The sequence below is a fragment of the Lactuca virosa genome, chromosome 4, assembly GCF_052849685.1.
Source record: "Lactuca virosa cultivar CGN04683 chromosome 4, Lactuca_virosa_CGN04683_v6, whole genome shotgun sequence".
Taxonomy (NCBI): domain Eukaryota; kingdom Viridiplantae; phylum Streptophyta; class Magnoliopsida; order Asterales; family Asteraceae; genus Lactuca; species Lactuca virosa.
The window spans coordinates 12,906,378-12,921,245 of record NC_136429.1 but is presented as its reverse complement, the minus strand read 5'-3'; the positions used below and the strand labels follow the sequence as shown (position 1 = coordinate 12,921,245).

The window sequence follows — 14,868 nt, the reverse complement described above, 5'->3', positions numbered from 1 at the left end:
TCATTACTAATCAAGACCTAAAGCACCAAATACCCTCAATGGCCTAGAGATTCATAAAGTTGCAAACTTTTTGAGATCTCACAACTCCAACCAACAATAGCATGAAGATTTAGGGATAAAACTCAAGATCTAGCAACCTATCAATGATAAAAAATCGAGTATTGGACACTTACATGTCCAGAAGAGTGCTACAACAAAGGATGAGGACTTTCTTGTTGAATCTTAGCTCACTTATTCTTCTTTCTTCCTTCAATGGATTCAAAGGACACAAAAAGGGCTTAAATAAAAGAGCAAGGGGATTAAGGTTTCTCAGGTCTCAAAGAGGTTGATGGAGGTTGAGGGTGAGCAAACCCTAGCCTCCTCATTCTTTTAAATAGGGAGCAAACCCTAGCCTCCTCATTCTTTTAAATAGGGAACAAAACCCGAAAAATTGGGTTTGTCAATTGCTAGCTGTCACGTCGTGACCATATACTGTCATGCCGTGGCGGCTTAAATGAACACGCGGTCTTATCTTGATTTGCCACGTCGTGGTGCCTCCACTACACTGTGGCAAACCCTAAAATGCCAAAAATTGAAAATGTGAAGTACCTCGAGATCCGAATGTTACACTTAGAGCCGTTTGTTTATATATTTCTGATGTTCCAAAAGAAATTATTATGCAAGTACGTGATAAATTATGAACCAAATATACAACATGGTTTGTGAAAAAACATTATAATAAAAAAAATAATAGACTTCTAAAAGGAGAGTGAAAAATTTGTGTTAAAAGTTGAAAACTAAGTAAGTTTATCTTATAAAGATAATCGATTTGTTATACATGACCTAAAACCAAGATCTATTTAATGTGATGAAATTAAAAGATGAAGTAATAATTCATAGTGTAAGAAGTTGTTTATTTTGTCGGATCAATGAAGTCAACCATTCCATCAAATTTCCTTTCATTTTTAATAAACTCTACACCCGATTGAAATGAAAAAGGATATAATATAATCTACTTTTATTTATGTGGTTTTTAATAATACACATCAATTTATAAGAACTAGGAAAAGGCCCGTGCGTTGCACGGGTCATTCTTTTTAGAAAAAAAATAAAATAAAGGGTAGAAGAATATAATGACGAAAATTACAAAGAATAAAGAAAATTGATTGAATTTGGAAACTTTTTAGAAAATATGTGACGAAAGTCTGAATGTTAAAAAGTTCGGGTTGATAATAGAAGAAAAAAATATCAAAATAGAATAATGTTGAAAAATAGGACTGTAAATGGACTAAAGAAACGGAACACTTTTGAGAAAAAAAAAACATCTAAGAAAAGTCACAACTGAATCTTTTTAGAAAAAAAAATGATAGAAGAATACGGTAGACAAAAATAATAAAGAATAAAGAAAAATGGTTGTAAAGAAATAAAAGTGAAAGTTTAGTGACAAAAATATAAAGAATTAAAAATAAAGTGACAAAATTATAAAGAGGAAAAGTTTGTTGAAACTTTAGTGGCAAAATTATAAAGAAGTAAAGAAAAAGGGTTGTAAATAAGTAAAAGTGAAAGTTTAATGACAAAAATATAAAGAATTAAAAAAAGTGACAAAATTATAAAGAGGAAAAGTTTGTTGAAACTTTAGTGACAAAATTATAAAAAGTAATAGTAAAGTGGTAAAATTATAAATCCCCAGCATTGACCAAGGGCCAAACTGCCAATTTGAAAAATTTATGTGGCAAAAATATGAAGTAGCAGAATAAAGTGACAAAAATCAGAATAAGGAAAAATGTACTGTTGAAACATCTAATGAGCTTTAATATATATATATATATATATATATATATATATATATATATATATATATATATATATATAGGACATTAGTGAATAAAATAATTGGAAATATTTTTTGTTAGTATAAATTCATTTCGTCTGTTTTTCTGTGAATCCTACCGGGTCTACTATATTGTTTACTATCAAACTATCACTAAATCATCATTAGTCCACCTGATATAACTTTTATTATGTTTAATTTTATGATTTTAAAATACAAACATTATTGATTATAATAATAAATATATAGCATACAATATGTTGTATTTACCAATAACACTTTTTTTTATGATAATCCATTTCGTTTTCGTATATGTCAACAACTATACTCATATAATTTAATGTCCTATTCTATTATTTTATTTATTTTATGAATTTAGCCATTTAAGTCATTCATCATTCCATTAGTCAAGAATTGAAGCAAAAGAGATTTTAATTATTTAACCATTAATAAGATAAGAAAATATAAAATCTATTAGTTTAAACACAGTAAAAACCAATTTCTCATCTATGTTTCAAATCAGAATAATAATTAATAAAAATACAAATATTTGTTTGGACTTCGGATTAACAAAAACAAAAATCCCATTAGAAAGGCAATGGCATAACGAAAGTATGTTGGTAAAGTAAAGGGTATTTCAGTAAAATGATATGTTAAACTCGATCCTTAAACCATGGTTGAGCTCCCAATGTTTAACTATGGTGAAGTAATGTCAACTTTATCCCTTCTCTCTCCACCCCTCCCAATATTAACCCCCACGCTATTACAGTCTCTCTCTCTCTCTCTCTCTCTCTCTCATACAACACCGAGCAATCTCTCCACCGCCGTTCTTTGCCGGAGGAACGCCATTCACCTCCGCGCCGGACTTCCATTTTCAAAACAAACGGTTGCACGTATCGTCTCAAAGTAAGTCTCGACATGAAATGGATGCTTTTATATCTCCACATCCATATGATCTATGTCCAGTTCTTAATTCCAATTGACGCTCTTTGTTTTCATGGAAATGATGTTTGGTTTTGTATGAAAGTTAATGAACTGTCTCTTTCTCTTTCTCATTCTGTTTCTCATTTTTGCAGAAAATTACAGGATTCTTAAGGTTATAAGAAGATCGGCGTTTTAGGTAAGAATTACTATTAATTTAGGCAAGGAATTTAGATATCTTCAGTTACTTCACTCATATTAGGTATTAATTCAATCACGAACTCACGCTAATGGAAAGTTTCCTTACGAAGAAAAGTGTTTTTTATCCTATTTTTAGATGATAGTAACGCCTGCTGTGCGTTTCCTTTTTGTAGTTTGAAGCAATCATTTCGTTTTGGATCTTTTAAGAAACGATTTAACTTCTTCTGAATCCTGATCCCCTCAATTTCGAGAATGTTTTACAACAAACTTGAAGACTAGTATTTTCAAATGCAAAATCGATAATAGATAATCGATAGCGATTTGTTGTAGATTATAAACGAATTCTACTATATTATGTTGCAGTAATAAAAAGAGTAAACGAATCTGAAAAGTGTACAATCAATATCATTATCAATGTTCAAATCAGATGCTAACGCAATTGACATCAAACTCCAAAACTGTTGTCCTTTTTTTGGATAGGAGGACGTAATTTGTCTGCTACCATTCAGGGAAATACCGACGATAATGTCAATTTCTGAATTTTGCATAGATGCTTATTTGCCATGGATGCATATTCATATCGAAGAACTTGACTAGAACTTGGGTAGTTTCCCCTTTCTGCAAAACCCTATTTTTAACAATGAATTCTACTTTACAAATTACAGGTGATATGGCATCAAAATCGTATGCAAACATTTTGGATTTGGATCCGGATAAGCTATTAGACATCCCTCAAACTCCCAGATCTCTTCCACGTGTCATGACCATACCTGGAATCATCGCCGATAGCAACAACGACTCCAATTCCGATAAAACTTGTCGAGAGAGAAAAATCATAGTAGCAAACATGTTACCTTTACACATTCAACGCGATCCCGACACTCTAAAATTGACCTTCACTTTTGATGAAGATTCACTTTTATGGCAATTAAAAGACGGATTTTCTCCCGAAACTGAGTTTATCTACATCGGTTCACTCAAAGTCGAAGTAGACGCAACAGAGCAAGAAGAAGTTGCTCAGAAGCTTCTAGATGAATACAATTGTGTCCCCACTTTTCTTCCTCAGGACCTTCAAAAAAAATACTATGCTGGTTTCTGTAAACATCAACTATGGCCTCTCTTCCATTACATGCTCCCCATGTGCCCGGATCATGCTGACCGATTTGACCGAGTTCTCTGGAAAGCCTACGTGTCTGCTAACAAAATATTCGCGGATAAAGTCATGGAAGTTGCTAATCCAGAAGACGATTACATCTGGGTTCATGACTACCATCTTATGATCCTTCCCACTTTCTTGAGAAACCGTTGTAACCGAATCAAACTCGGTTTCTTCCTCCATAGCCCATTTCCATCTTCAGAAATCTACAGAACTTTACCTGTTAGAGATGAAATTCTTAAAGGACTTTTGAATTGTGACCTAATCGGATTCCATACGTTCGATTACGCGCGACATTTCTTGTCATGTTGTAGTCGAATGATGGGTCTCGATTACGAATCAAAACGAGGTCACATTGGACTCGATTACTTCGGTCGAACAGTCTACATCAAGATTTTACCCGTGGGGATCCACATGGGTCGACTTGAATCCGTTTTAAACCTCCAGATTACATTAAGAAAAGTTAAAGAAATCGCCGAACGTTTCAAAGGTAAGAAGCTTATAGTCGGGGTTGATGACATGGACATTTTTAAAGGCATAAGTCTAAAACTACTCGCATTTGAGTATCTCCTACAAATTCATGTCTCCCTTCGTGGTAAACTCGTTTTAATCCAAATTGTGAATCCCGCAAGAAGCACCGGAAAAGACGTACAAGAAGCGAAACGTGAAACGTATTTAATTATAAACCGAATCAACGAAGCGTACGGTTCACCGGAATATTCTCCGGTGGTTTTGATCGACCGGCCGGTCGCGCGCTACGAAAAGTCGGCGTATTACTCGATGGCAGATTGTTGTATAGTGAACGCAGTCCGAGACGGGATGAATTTAGTCCCGTATAAATACATCGTATGTAGACAAAATTCGCCGATTTCGGACGAAAACGCCCGTACAAGTATGTTGGTAGTGTCCGAATTTGTAGGGTGTTCCCCGTCTTTAAGCGGGGCTATACGGGTCAACCCGTGGGATATCGAATCGGTTGCTGTAGCTTTAAATTCGGCTATAGTAATGAAAGAATCGGAAAAGCAGTTGAGACATTTAAAGCATTATAAATACGTGAGTTCACATAATGTCGGGTATTGGGCGCGTAGCTTTTTGCAAGATTTGAAACGTGCATCGAAAGATCATGATAATAAACGGTGTTGGGGGATTGGATTTGGTTTGGGTTTTAGAGTGATGTCGATGTCGCCTGGTTTTAGAAAGTTGTCCCCCGATGCTATTGTGTCCGCGTATAAACGGTCGAATAAACGCGCAATTTTTTTGGATTATGACGGGACACTTGTCGCCCACTCGTCGATCGTGAAAACTCCAAGCGTGGAAGTTGTTAGAATTTTGAATGTTTTGTGTAATGATCCGAAGAACACGGTGTTTATCGTGAGTGGAAGAGGGAAAGACACATTGAGCGATTGGCTTGCACCGTGTAAGGGGTTGGGTTTAGCGGCGGAACACGGGTATTTCATGAGGTATTGAAATGTCGTTTTTGCCCCTCCGGTTATACTAATATTATTATTTTAATGATATGATGATATGTTTGTTTGTAGGTGGGGTGGGAGTTTGGAGTGGGAATGTGGGGTGGTGGGTGGGGATCTTGAGTGGAAGGAGATAGCGGAACCGGTGATGGAACTATATAGGGAGTCAACAGATGGGTCAACGATCGAGGTGAAAGAGAGTGGTTTGGTGTGGCATCATCAGGATGCGGATCCGGATTTCGGTTCGTGTCAAGCTAAAGAGTTGTTGGTTCATTTGGAGAATGTGTTAGCCAATGAGCCGGCTTTGGTTAAACGGGGACGACATATAGTTGAAGTAAAACCTCAGGTAATTACAAATACATTTTTGGCCCCTTGGGTATAGCTGATTTTGCGATTTTGGAAATTGATTGATTGGCATTTGGCAGGGTGTGAGTAAAGGGTTGGTGGCGGAGAAGGTAGTTTGTGGGATGATTGAGAAAGGAGAGGCCCCGGATTTTGTATGCTGTATTGGGGATGATAGATCTGATGAGGACATGTTTGAAAGTATAATGAATATGATTCCAAATCCAAATACAAATACAAATACAAATAGTAGGTGTGGAGAGGGAGTAGAGATATTTGCATGTACAGTTGGAAGGAAGCCAAGTAAAGCCAAATATTACCTTGATGACACTGTGGATGTGGTGAGACTGCTGTCAGGGCTTGCTAACGCTTCGGATCCTAAGCCTAGTAGTAATCCCGCTAGCTTTCAGGTTACTTTTGATGCGGTTTTTTGAGGAGAGGCATATCACGTGTACATGTACAGTTTTGTTTTTTTTTTCTTTTTGAAAAATGAAAACTCTTTCTTTTACTTTAGTTATAGCTGGGTCTGGGTGAGAGGTATCAAAGCTGTTTGGATGCCGGTTACGTTTGTTTCTAGTGGAGTTTTGGTTTTATAAAAACACAAGAGTGCACAGTTTTTTTTTTTTTTTTTTTTTCATTAAAAAGTAAAACACTTTCTAACATCCCAAGTCCTAACCATTGATCAGAAACTTTTCTCTGAAAATAGCTTTTGCATTTGTACGTATGTGAGTGGGTCTAATGTCGATGGGATAGAGACAGATTGCAAAATTTTGACTTTCCTAGGCCTATTAGATTATATGAATTCTTTTATTGGGACTGTTTTCAAGAAGTACTGAAAGCGATTTATCTAGGTTCAAATGTGAGGGAATGAACATGTTTTCCACAAATCTTATAGTTTTATTGTCAATCATGTGATTATTAATATATTAGGAGTAAATTTTATTTTGAAATATTGACTCCCTTAAAAAAAATAAAAAATAATAATAAATAAAAAATAACATCTCATATAATAACCGTATATCTTCGGTATTTGAGAATATATCTACGAATTTTGATGATAGTAATTTCCAAAAAAAAAAAAATTAAAGTTCAGACAAAACGTTGCTAAAAATCATTTTATAATTTTTTTCAATTTCAAATTGTTTTTTCTATTTTATTTTTCTCTCTCTTGCATCTTATTCCCAACCATCATCTTTTTTCAAAAAAAGTTCAAACTCAGACCCAAAAAACGTCAAAGAACAGGTTCAAAAATCATGAACAAGTTTGAAATTTTCGAACTAGATATTTTTCGAAACACATGAATTCTCGAAAGTCGAAACTACTAGAGACAGAGAAAAAAAAAAAAAAAAAAAAAAAAAAAAAAAAAAAAACGAAAATTTCAAACTATTTTATCCTAAAAAGCAATTTCTGAACCACCTTTCTGAAGAGGATGTAATTTTGAAAAAATTATATTCTTAAATTTCGAAAATTTGTGGTTATTATTCGAGACAAGTTTGTTCTTTTCAGGCGACTGTTTAAGGTCAACACCTCTTATATATTTGGGTCGTGAGTATATTTTAGTCCCTACAAATTTCTTGGGTTGTGGTGACTTGGTAAGGCATGTGGAAGATATGGTGGATAACCTATTGACCCATGTTCAAATCCTGGCACCACTCAGCCCTTGTGGTCATGAAGGTTCGCCTGCAGTGACTCCAGGGCATGAGGCAAAGCCTCATGTTTGCAGCGGGGATTAGTCGGTGCGCGAAAGCTGGCCCGGAAACCGTCGTTATGGTAGTTCCCTTTCCAAAAAAAAAAATTCTCTTGCAATACAGGTCTTTATTTTCGTAAGATAGGCACGTGATACACCAATAAACCCAGACAAACAAAAAAAAGCACGATTTTATAAGAAGCTCCAAGATGGGCGATAGGGCGATAATCTGTATCCCACTCTTGTCTTGTGCACTCCACCAAATGCAAATAGAAATTCTTTATATATTATTTAATAAGTAAATAGTAAAAAAAATGCAAAATACTTTTCAATAAAATAGGATAAAATACTTGGTAAATCACGTGCACGAAGACGTTTGGTGTCTTTTGTCTTTGACCCATTTCCCCTTTATCTATTTAACATCATACTAAAGCTAAAACACTTTAATATAACCCAAATCTGACTAACTTATTATATAAAACATGTACATCTTTTATATGGTAAATGACTATGCTAATACCATGTACCAAAATATAATCAATAATCCATGCATGCATGCACTAAGAAATAGAAAGCTATCATTCATACTTTTTACATAACATTTCATCAAACTTTCAACACATTAACAAGTAGACAAAAGTAGCAAACCAGACATATGACTTACAAACAAAACAAAACTAAACTAAACTAAGAACTAATCCCCCAGGATTCAACAACGGATGAAGTTGCACTACTACTTTCCACAAAACCCTCAAAGTTAGCATATATCTGCCTATCTATCTTCGACTTCTCTTCATTTTTGACACCATAACCATTTTCTTGATCTAACAAAGGTTTAGGGTTTTTAAGGGTAGCATCAAAAGTAACTAAATCCTTCAACTCGTTAACTAAATCCTGGGTTATGGATGTCTCACTGTTACCTAACTTATCTAATAAAGACACAGTTGTCACACACGTAGGTGCCACGTCATCACAATCTAACAAAGACACAATAGGTTTTACAGGGGTAGGTGGAGGCCTAATGATGTTAAGCCCAAACATTAGAGAGATTTGAGAAAGAGATAACCTCAAAAGTCTGATTGGAAATTGGGAGAGTTTATGGCTAACAATTGCGCTTCTGATGACGAAGCAAAAGGTCGCCACTTGTTTCTCCAGATTGATTAGGTAATGCTTCCATGTCATGCTGACCTGGCCTGATGTTGTTTCCTGTCTACAGAGTTTCATTAGATTCATGAAATAGCAACCTACTTTTGTTTACTTTCAAAGTACAATGCTATTGTGGTATCAAAGAAGCTTACATGAGGAAGGACATAAGGACGAATGGCAAACCCGATTATCAACCCAATAATACAAGCAACTATCACGCCTATACTCCAAGCTGTGGTGGACCCCACTCCTGAACATGTAAGTTTTTGAGAATTGTGACAAGTTTTTTGGCTCATAAGATTCTAAGAGATTTACCAGATCCAGAAGAACTGCCACTACAATCATTGGGCTTCAGATCAAGTTGTCTGACTAATCTATTACCATGATCAGAGATCAATAGAGCACATCTTTGAGGATCAAAAGCCAATTCAAAATCATCAGAGAATGATGCGTTTTGTGCAGGTCCATCTGCTTTTCCTGTCTTTTGTACATACCCTCCAGCAATTGTGGTCACGCCTGTTTAATTGATAAAATGGTTACATTTGCTAAAGTCTCATGAAAAAAGTGATAAAGGAACATGATAAGTGTGGTGTCAATCAGTCAATGTCATGAATACCTGATTTGGTTATTTTCCTTATGACATGGTTGGTTTTGTCTGCAATGTAGATGTTGTTTTTCCTATCAAGAGCAAAGCTTTTGGGCTTATTGAACATGGCAGACCCCAAATCACCATCCTTGTACCCAGCAACACCATTACCAGAGAGCTCCATCTCACTCACTGCAAACAAAACTTAGATTGATACATATGTAAACACATGAAAGAAGTATAAGATGCAAGGAGCAATGCACAAAAGTGCTCCTTCTGTTCCAAAACACAGAAACATTTATCATATTGCACCATGTCATGGCTACTTTCACTTTCAATGCAGTGGTTATCTCATCACGAGATAGCATGCCATGATCATCAATAAGTTTTCTTTCTTGATTTTCTTACATAACTATTGTCGTTTTCTTTGTTGCTGGTTCTGGCATGAATCTTGTTTATTCTTGCATAAGTAATAAGGTTTTTCCTTCAAGAAGCATCAAATTTGCAAGTTTCACTTTCTAGGACAGCTTGGTCATTGGTAAGTTTTCTTCATTGATTTCAATCTAATCTTAATTTCGTGTATAATTATCGTCACGTTCTTTATTGTTGGTTCTAACCTTGTTGATTCTTAGGGCTATGAAATTCTCGAGGGAAACGCGTATTCCGTTCTCCAAAAGAACTACAATTCTTTATGTTTTAATTATTCCAGAATAAATAAATGTAACGTTGTTACATTATATTGTGGAATTTGATCGTTAGTGCGACAAGACTTCTATAATCGTTGATGTGGAGTATTAAACAGGTAAGCAAAATCATAATTCAACTAAAATCGATACGCCGTTTACTTATACCTTGAGAATCGGAAAACGAGACTGTGTAAAATGTACTTTTAACGGAGTCGAGAATGATCAGATCGGACGATGATCCATACAAGGAGAAGACAGAGTAAGGGTTAATGTGAAGCTTGTCGCCGTCGATAACTGTCGAGACGGTGTAACCTTCCTCGAATACAATCTCGCCACCAGTTCCTGAGAAATTTATTATTGTTGAGAAAATTTGTAAAAACACCGACTAAGACACGAGGTTTTGAGATACTTTACCTTGAACTATATTAACAAGAAGGATGATGCCGATGATGAAATGAAAATTTGAAAACGAAGCCATGGATGATGGGACTGCGGAACGAGGGCAAGTGACAAAACAAAGGGGAAAGTGAGGCTGCTGATGTTGAAGGAACTGATAAAATTATGTATATTGACAAAACAAGAAGGGTGGTGCTATTTGGACGAATAAATTCCTATATTAGCTTTGCAAATGGTAAAATTATCTCACATCTATTATGCTCAGCGATTCTTTTCAACTTTAGTCCTTTTGTTTAAAGCAATTAATACCAAATTTAATTCTAAACCTATTTTTAAACCATTTCATAAACCTAAACTTAAACCATATTTTTTTAAACAAATTAAACCCACCCCATAATATCCTATGTTTCTAAATGAATAAAAAAAACAAAAATACAACATTTTCTTTAAAACCAATTTCTATTTTAACGTACCAATATTTTCGTTCAAACCAATTGTTTTAACTTTCTTTTCTAAGTCTAAACATCAATTTTCATTAAAACCAATTTATACTCACTACCTTCTTAGCCAGGTTTTAATAAAAAGAAAAAAGAGTTCATTTGTTTAAATTAAATCCATACCAACCCCATCCTCTCTTAAATTTTCGTCTATTGTAAAGAAAAAAAAAAGAAACATTTTAAATGTCAAGTTGTTTTTGGTAGTCAATTCACCCCTAGAGCCCTAGACACACCCCATTTCTTTTGGTTTTTAGTGTCGGACGCAAGCAGAAAGAAGAAATTTGCTGAAATTTTGTCAAAGCAAGACTAAACCCTATACTTATTTCCCATGCAAACCTAGTATTAATGTGTTTGTGTATCTTCTACAACACCCATACCCATTTGTTTTCTTCTCCATGCCCCACGTGATGTTCAAGAAAGCAAAAACAAGAAAACGAGGAGTTTCCAATTCGTACAAGCCATCCCCCACCCTCATGCATCTACCTCACACGTCTTTTTACCCCATGCAAAACCTACCATGCTAGCCCCTCCCATTTTCTTTTTCAGACGAGATAAAGAAGAAAGATACGATACATGATGGTGGTCTTTTCTCATTTATACAACAACAAAAGATAAAACGGGAAATGCCATTATGAGTGATTGACTTATGCTCCTTCATCTTATGGGCAAACAATGAAGAAATAAAAAAGAAACAATCATCGATTGATCTTCAGCAATAAGCAAGTGGAGGAATGGAGGAACGGTACTCAAGATATTTTTTTTATCTTCTAAATGATCACATCAGCAAATGTTTTGGTTCTATAAAAAGTAGGCAACAAACATACTAAAAACAGATATATCATCCACGTTTTTGTTTTTCTATAGTGTGTGTGCTTGTCTATTTTCACATATTATAAATACTTACTATAAGTAGAAGTTTTCATCAAAAAAAAGTAATAAACACAAGGTTTTTATTATCATTGGAGTAATGGCGGATTGGGAATAGTATTTTCAATTCAACAATCAAACGAATTATAAGGTATTTTTATATAACTGTTGTTTTTTTTATGTAAGTTGTAAGTTGTAACTTTTGATTCGTGTAGACGAATAATGTTCATACAAACACATATGAAGATTGTGAAGAGTATTTTCAATTCAACAATCAAACGAACTATGAGGTACTTTTATATAAGTGTTTTTATTTTTTATTTTATTTTTTTATAAGTTGTAACTTGTAGTTTGTCTTTCGTGTAAACGAATAATGTGCATACAAACACATATGAAGGTTGTGAAGAGTATTTTCAATTCAATGATCAAACGAACTATGAGGTATTTTTATATAAGCGCTTTTATTTTTAAAATTGTTTTTTTATAAGTTGTGACTTGTAATGTGTTTTTGTGTAGACGAATAATGTTGATACAAACGTATATGAAGGCGGTGGAAATGAAAAGGAGAAAGAAAGTAGTTACTTCATCAATGGCCCAAGTTTTCAAACCAAGATTGTATAAAAGTTAAGTTCATTAATATATAATTGCAGTAAGGTTGTCATCTAGAAGATTGCTAGTTATTGATTATTATATCATTTTCAGGTGTTCAATTCTCGTAAAGACTTAATAAATTGGATAAAATGGAAAACCATCATCGGTAGCTGCATGTTTGTCCTATCAGTAAAGAATAAAAAACTTTATAACTGAAGTATATTGGGTTTAAGTCTTGTGCATTATTTTTCTTACTTTTAAGACATTGATGTCACTTTAACATACTGAAAGTATAATATTATAAATGACAATTTCCAAAATTAAAATGCTATAATATTTTTCTTTCTTGTATGTGGTTTCCACATATAATAAAATAGTAAGCAAATAAACATGTTTATAAAAAAAGAAGTACTTATTAATTTAAATAAGCAACTCCAAACACCCGTTACTAATCATTGTTAATATTCATAATTTCAAATAAAAAATTGCAAACTACACTAAACCTATATTTTTTCCTATTAACCATAGCCTGAATAGATTTCATTTCATTTATTTATTTTGTTTTGGGATAATGACCTCAAAGGGTAACCAACTATATATTTTGTACATATTTAGTCACTTAACTTTTTTTGGTGTACTGTCAACCCTTAAACTTGTATTTTTGTTTAAATCTTACCATTATTACCTGCAATAGCAGGTAAAACCTGTTTTGAGGGATTTGAGTTCCATCTCCGGTGATATTTCCGGCATTCCTTACCTCCGGCGACATCTCCAATCATCTTCTCCGGCCACATCAGATTTAAATTCGCGTTTTTTGAGTTATTGGGTTTCTAACATGGAATTGTTTTGGCATCTTCTTAGGAAATCTAATTTCAACACCATAAAATCGAAAACAGAAACGAGTTCTTGAGTTCATGTAACTAAGAACTCTATATTTGCCATTGTTTACCAGATACTTGAAGAACCATTGAAGCCATGGATTTCTTTGAAAAGAAACCTCAAGAACACCAAATATCTTCTATCAATGGTGGATATTAGCTTCAAAGCACGATACATCTACATCGACATCGGAGCTAGAAACTATGGATCAAGCATGGAAGTTGGTTTTCCAAGTTGAATCAGACAAATGATTCAAGAATTTTTACCCAAAAAAAAAGAACCAACCCTTCGAGATTTTCGAAGTTGAATCAGACAAATGATTCCATCAAGAATACAAACCCAAGAAAAAGATAACCCTTACACAGCTTGGCTATGAAACGAGACATTGTTCTTTGAGATCAAACGCCAACCAAACACCAAAAACGAAGATAAAGGAAGAGGGATGCGTCGGTCTTAATTCGCACAAACTCAACTAGTTTCTTATGGGATTTGAATAAGATTCAAGGGTTTGATTTCATGAATAGGTGAAGAACAATATTACAGAGAAAGATTTTGTGGTGGTGAAGATGGATATCGAAGGAACAGAGTTTGACAGTGTTTCACAAACCCTAACTCGAATCTGGAAATACTTTCACAAACCCCGACTCAAACATCAATATAACCTAAACGATTTCAAAACCCATTTTGAACTCGAAATCTGGAGGAAATCGAACTTTATAACCCTAGGGTTTTCTTGTGTTCATCTTCATCTTCACCAACTTCGATTTTAGGAACAAAACTGCAAACGATTTTATCTTCCTCTTCAAAGATTCGAATTTTCACACATAAACACCAAGAATACACAGTTAGGTGTGCTTTATGAGTTCATTTTCTGAATTTTTTTTGTCTGATTCCTTCAATAAAACCCAAATTTAAAGTGTGCTGAAGGTAAGGAACGTCGGAAATGTCGCCGGAGAAGATGCCGGAAAATCATACTTGGCCGGAATACTTAGGTTTGGCCGGAAACCACGCCGGAAACCGGAAAAACCGACTATTACCGGTCACAGTGGTCTAATGTAAAAGTTTCAATAAGTTCAAGGTTAAATAAAGCACGAAAAATAATTCAGTGACCAAATATGAACATTTCCTTAAGTATGTTACCCTTTCAAGTCATTATCCCTTTTGTTTTTGACAAATTTTATTATTCGCGAAGGAAAACAACAATTAATAAGATGGTATGATCTTATTCGATTCAATTGTCCGACATAATCTTGATACATGATAGAATTTTCTGCATAAGGTAAGAATACTATTATTACATGATTTTTGGTTCAAACCTTTCTAATTAAACCAAATTCCTTTTTTAAAACCATTTCCTTTTAAATTGTTTTTTCTCATTTTTACTTAAAACCCAATTATTATTTTTTTTAAAACCGTTCATTTTTTTAATACCAATTTTTTTTATTAAAACCAATTTTTTTTTCTAAAACCAATTTTTTTTTAACACCAATTTTAGCCTCATGGTTCAAAGCTTTATTCTTCTTGCTGATTATGAGTGAAGACACAGTTGGTTCAGAGATTATTATTTTTGTGTCTCACTTCTACCGAGCAACTCGCATTTGCAGCCTCATATTATGTTCTTCAGAGATTGATCATTT

At 34.2% G+C, this 14,868-nt stretch overlaps 2 protein-coding genes across 3 annotated transcripts; one reads left to right on the top strand and one right to left on the bottom strand.

Moving 5' to 3' along the window:
• Positions 1-2,563: 2,563 nt before the first annotated feature.
• Positions 2,564-6,520, top strand: LOC145169365 (putative alpha,alpha-trehalose-phosphate synthase [UDP-forming] 8). The gene is made up of 5 exons (XM_079087945.1): positions 2,564-2,716; positions 2,887-2,930; positions 3,598-5,548; positions 5,627-5,900; positions 5,980-6,520. Exons 3-5 carry the CDS (start codon positions 3,603-3,605, stop codon positions 6,328-6,330), a joined length of 2,571 nt encoding a protein of 856 aa, XP_078944071.1. The 5' UTR covers positions 2,564-2,716; positions 2,887-2,930; positions 3,598-3,602; the 3' UTR covers positions 6,331-6,520.
• A 1,639-nt stretch (positions 6,521-8,159) lies between these two features.
• Positions 8,160-10,592, bottom strand: LOC145169364 (NHL domain-containing protein). 2 transcript variants are annotated; one of them, XM_079087943.1, is made up of 6 exons: positions 10,416-10,592; positions 10,167-10,343; positions 9,346-9,507; positions 9,045-9,245; positions 8,882-8,979; positions 8,160-8,789 (listed from the first exon to the last, which is right to left on the bottom strand). In XM_079087943.1, exons 1-6 carry the CDS (start codon positions 10,477-10,479, stop codon positions 8,271-8,273), a joined length of 1,221 nt encoding a protein of 406 aa, XP_078944069.1. In that variant the 5' UTR covers positions 10,480-10,592; the 3' UTR covers positions 8,160-8,270. The 2 variants fall into 2 exon arrangements, with proteins under 2 accessions (XP_078944069.1, XP_078944070.1); XM_079087944.1 differs by having other exon boundaries at positions 8,536-8,793.
• Between the last annotated feature and the right edge of the window lie 4,276 nt (positions 10,593-14,868).

Coding starts and splice junctions, on each gene's coding strand:
- LOC145169365 (XM_079087945.1), top strand. CDS start 3,603: ATGGCATCAAAATCGTATGCAAACATTTTGGATTTGGATCCGGATAAG. Junction 5,549..5,626: donor GAACACGGGTATTTCATGAG/GTATTGAAATGT, acceptor GTTTGTTTGTAG/GTGGGGTGGGAGTTTGGAGT. Junction 5,901..5,979: donor TAGTTGAAGTAAAACCTCAG/GTAATTACAAAT, acceptor GGCATTTGGCAG/GGTGTGAGTAAAGGGTTGGT.
- LOC145169364 (XM_079087943.1), bottom strand. CDS start 10,479: ATGGCTTCGTTTTCAAATTTTCATTTCATCATCGGCATCATCCTTCTT. Junction 10,344..10,415: donor TCTTGTTAATATAGTTCAAG/GTAAAGTATCTC, acceptor TAAATTTCTCAG/GAACTGGTGGCGAGATTGTA. Junction 9,246..9,345: donor AAGGAAAATAACCAAATCAG/GTATTCATGACA, acceptor TCAATTAAACAG/GCGTGACCACAATTGCTGGA.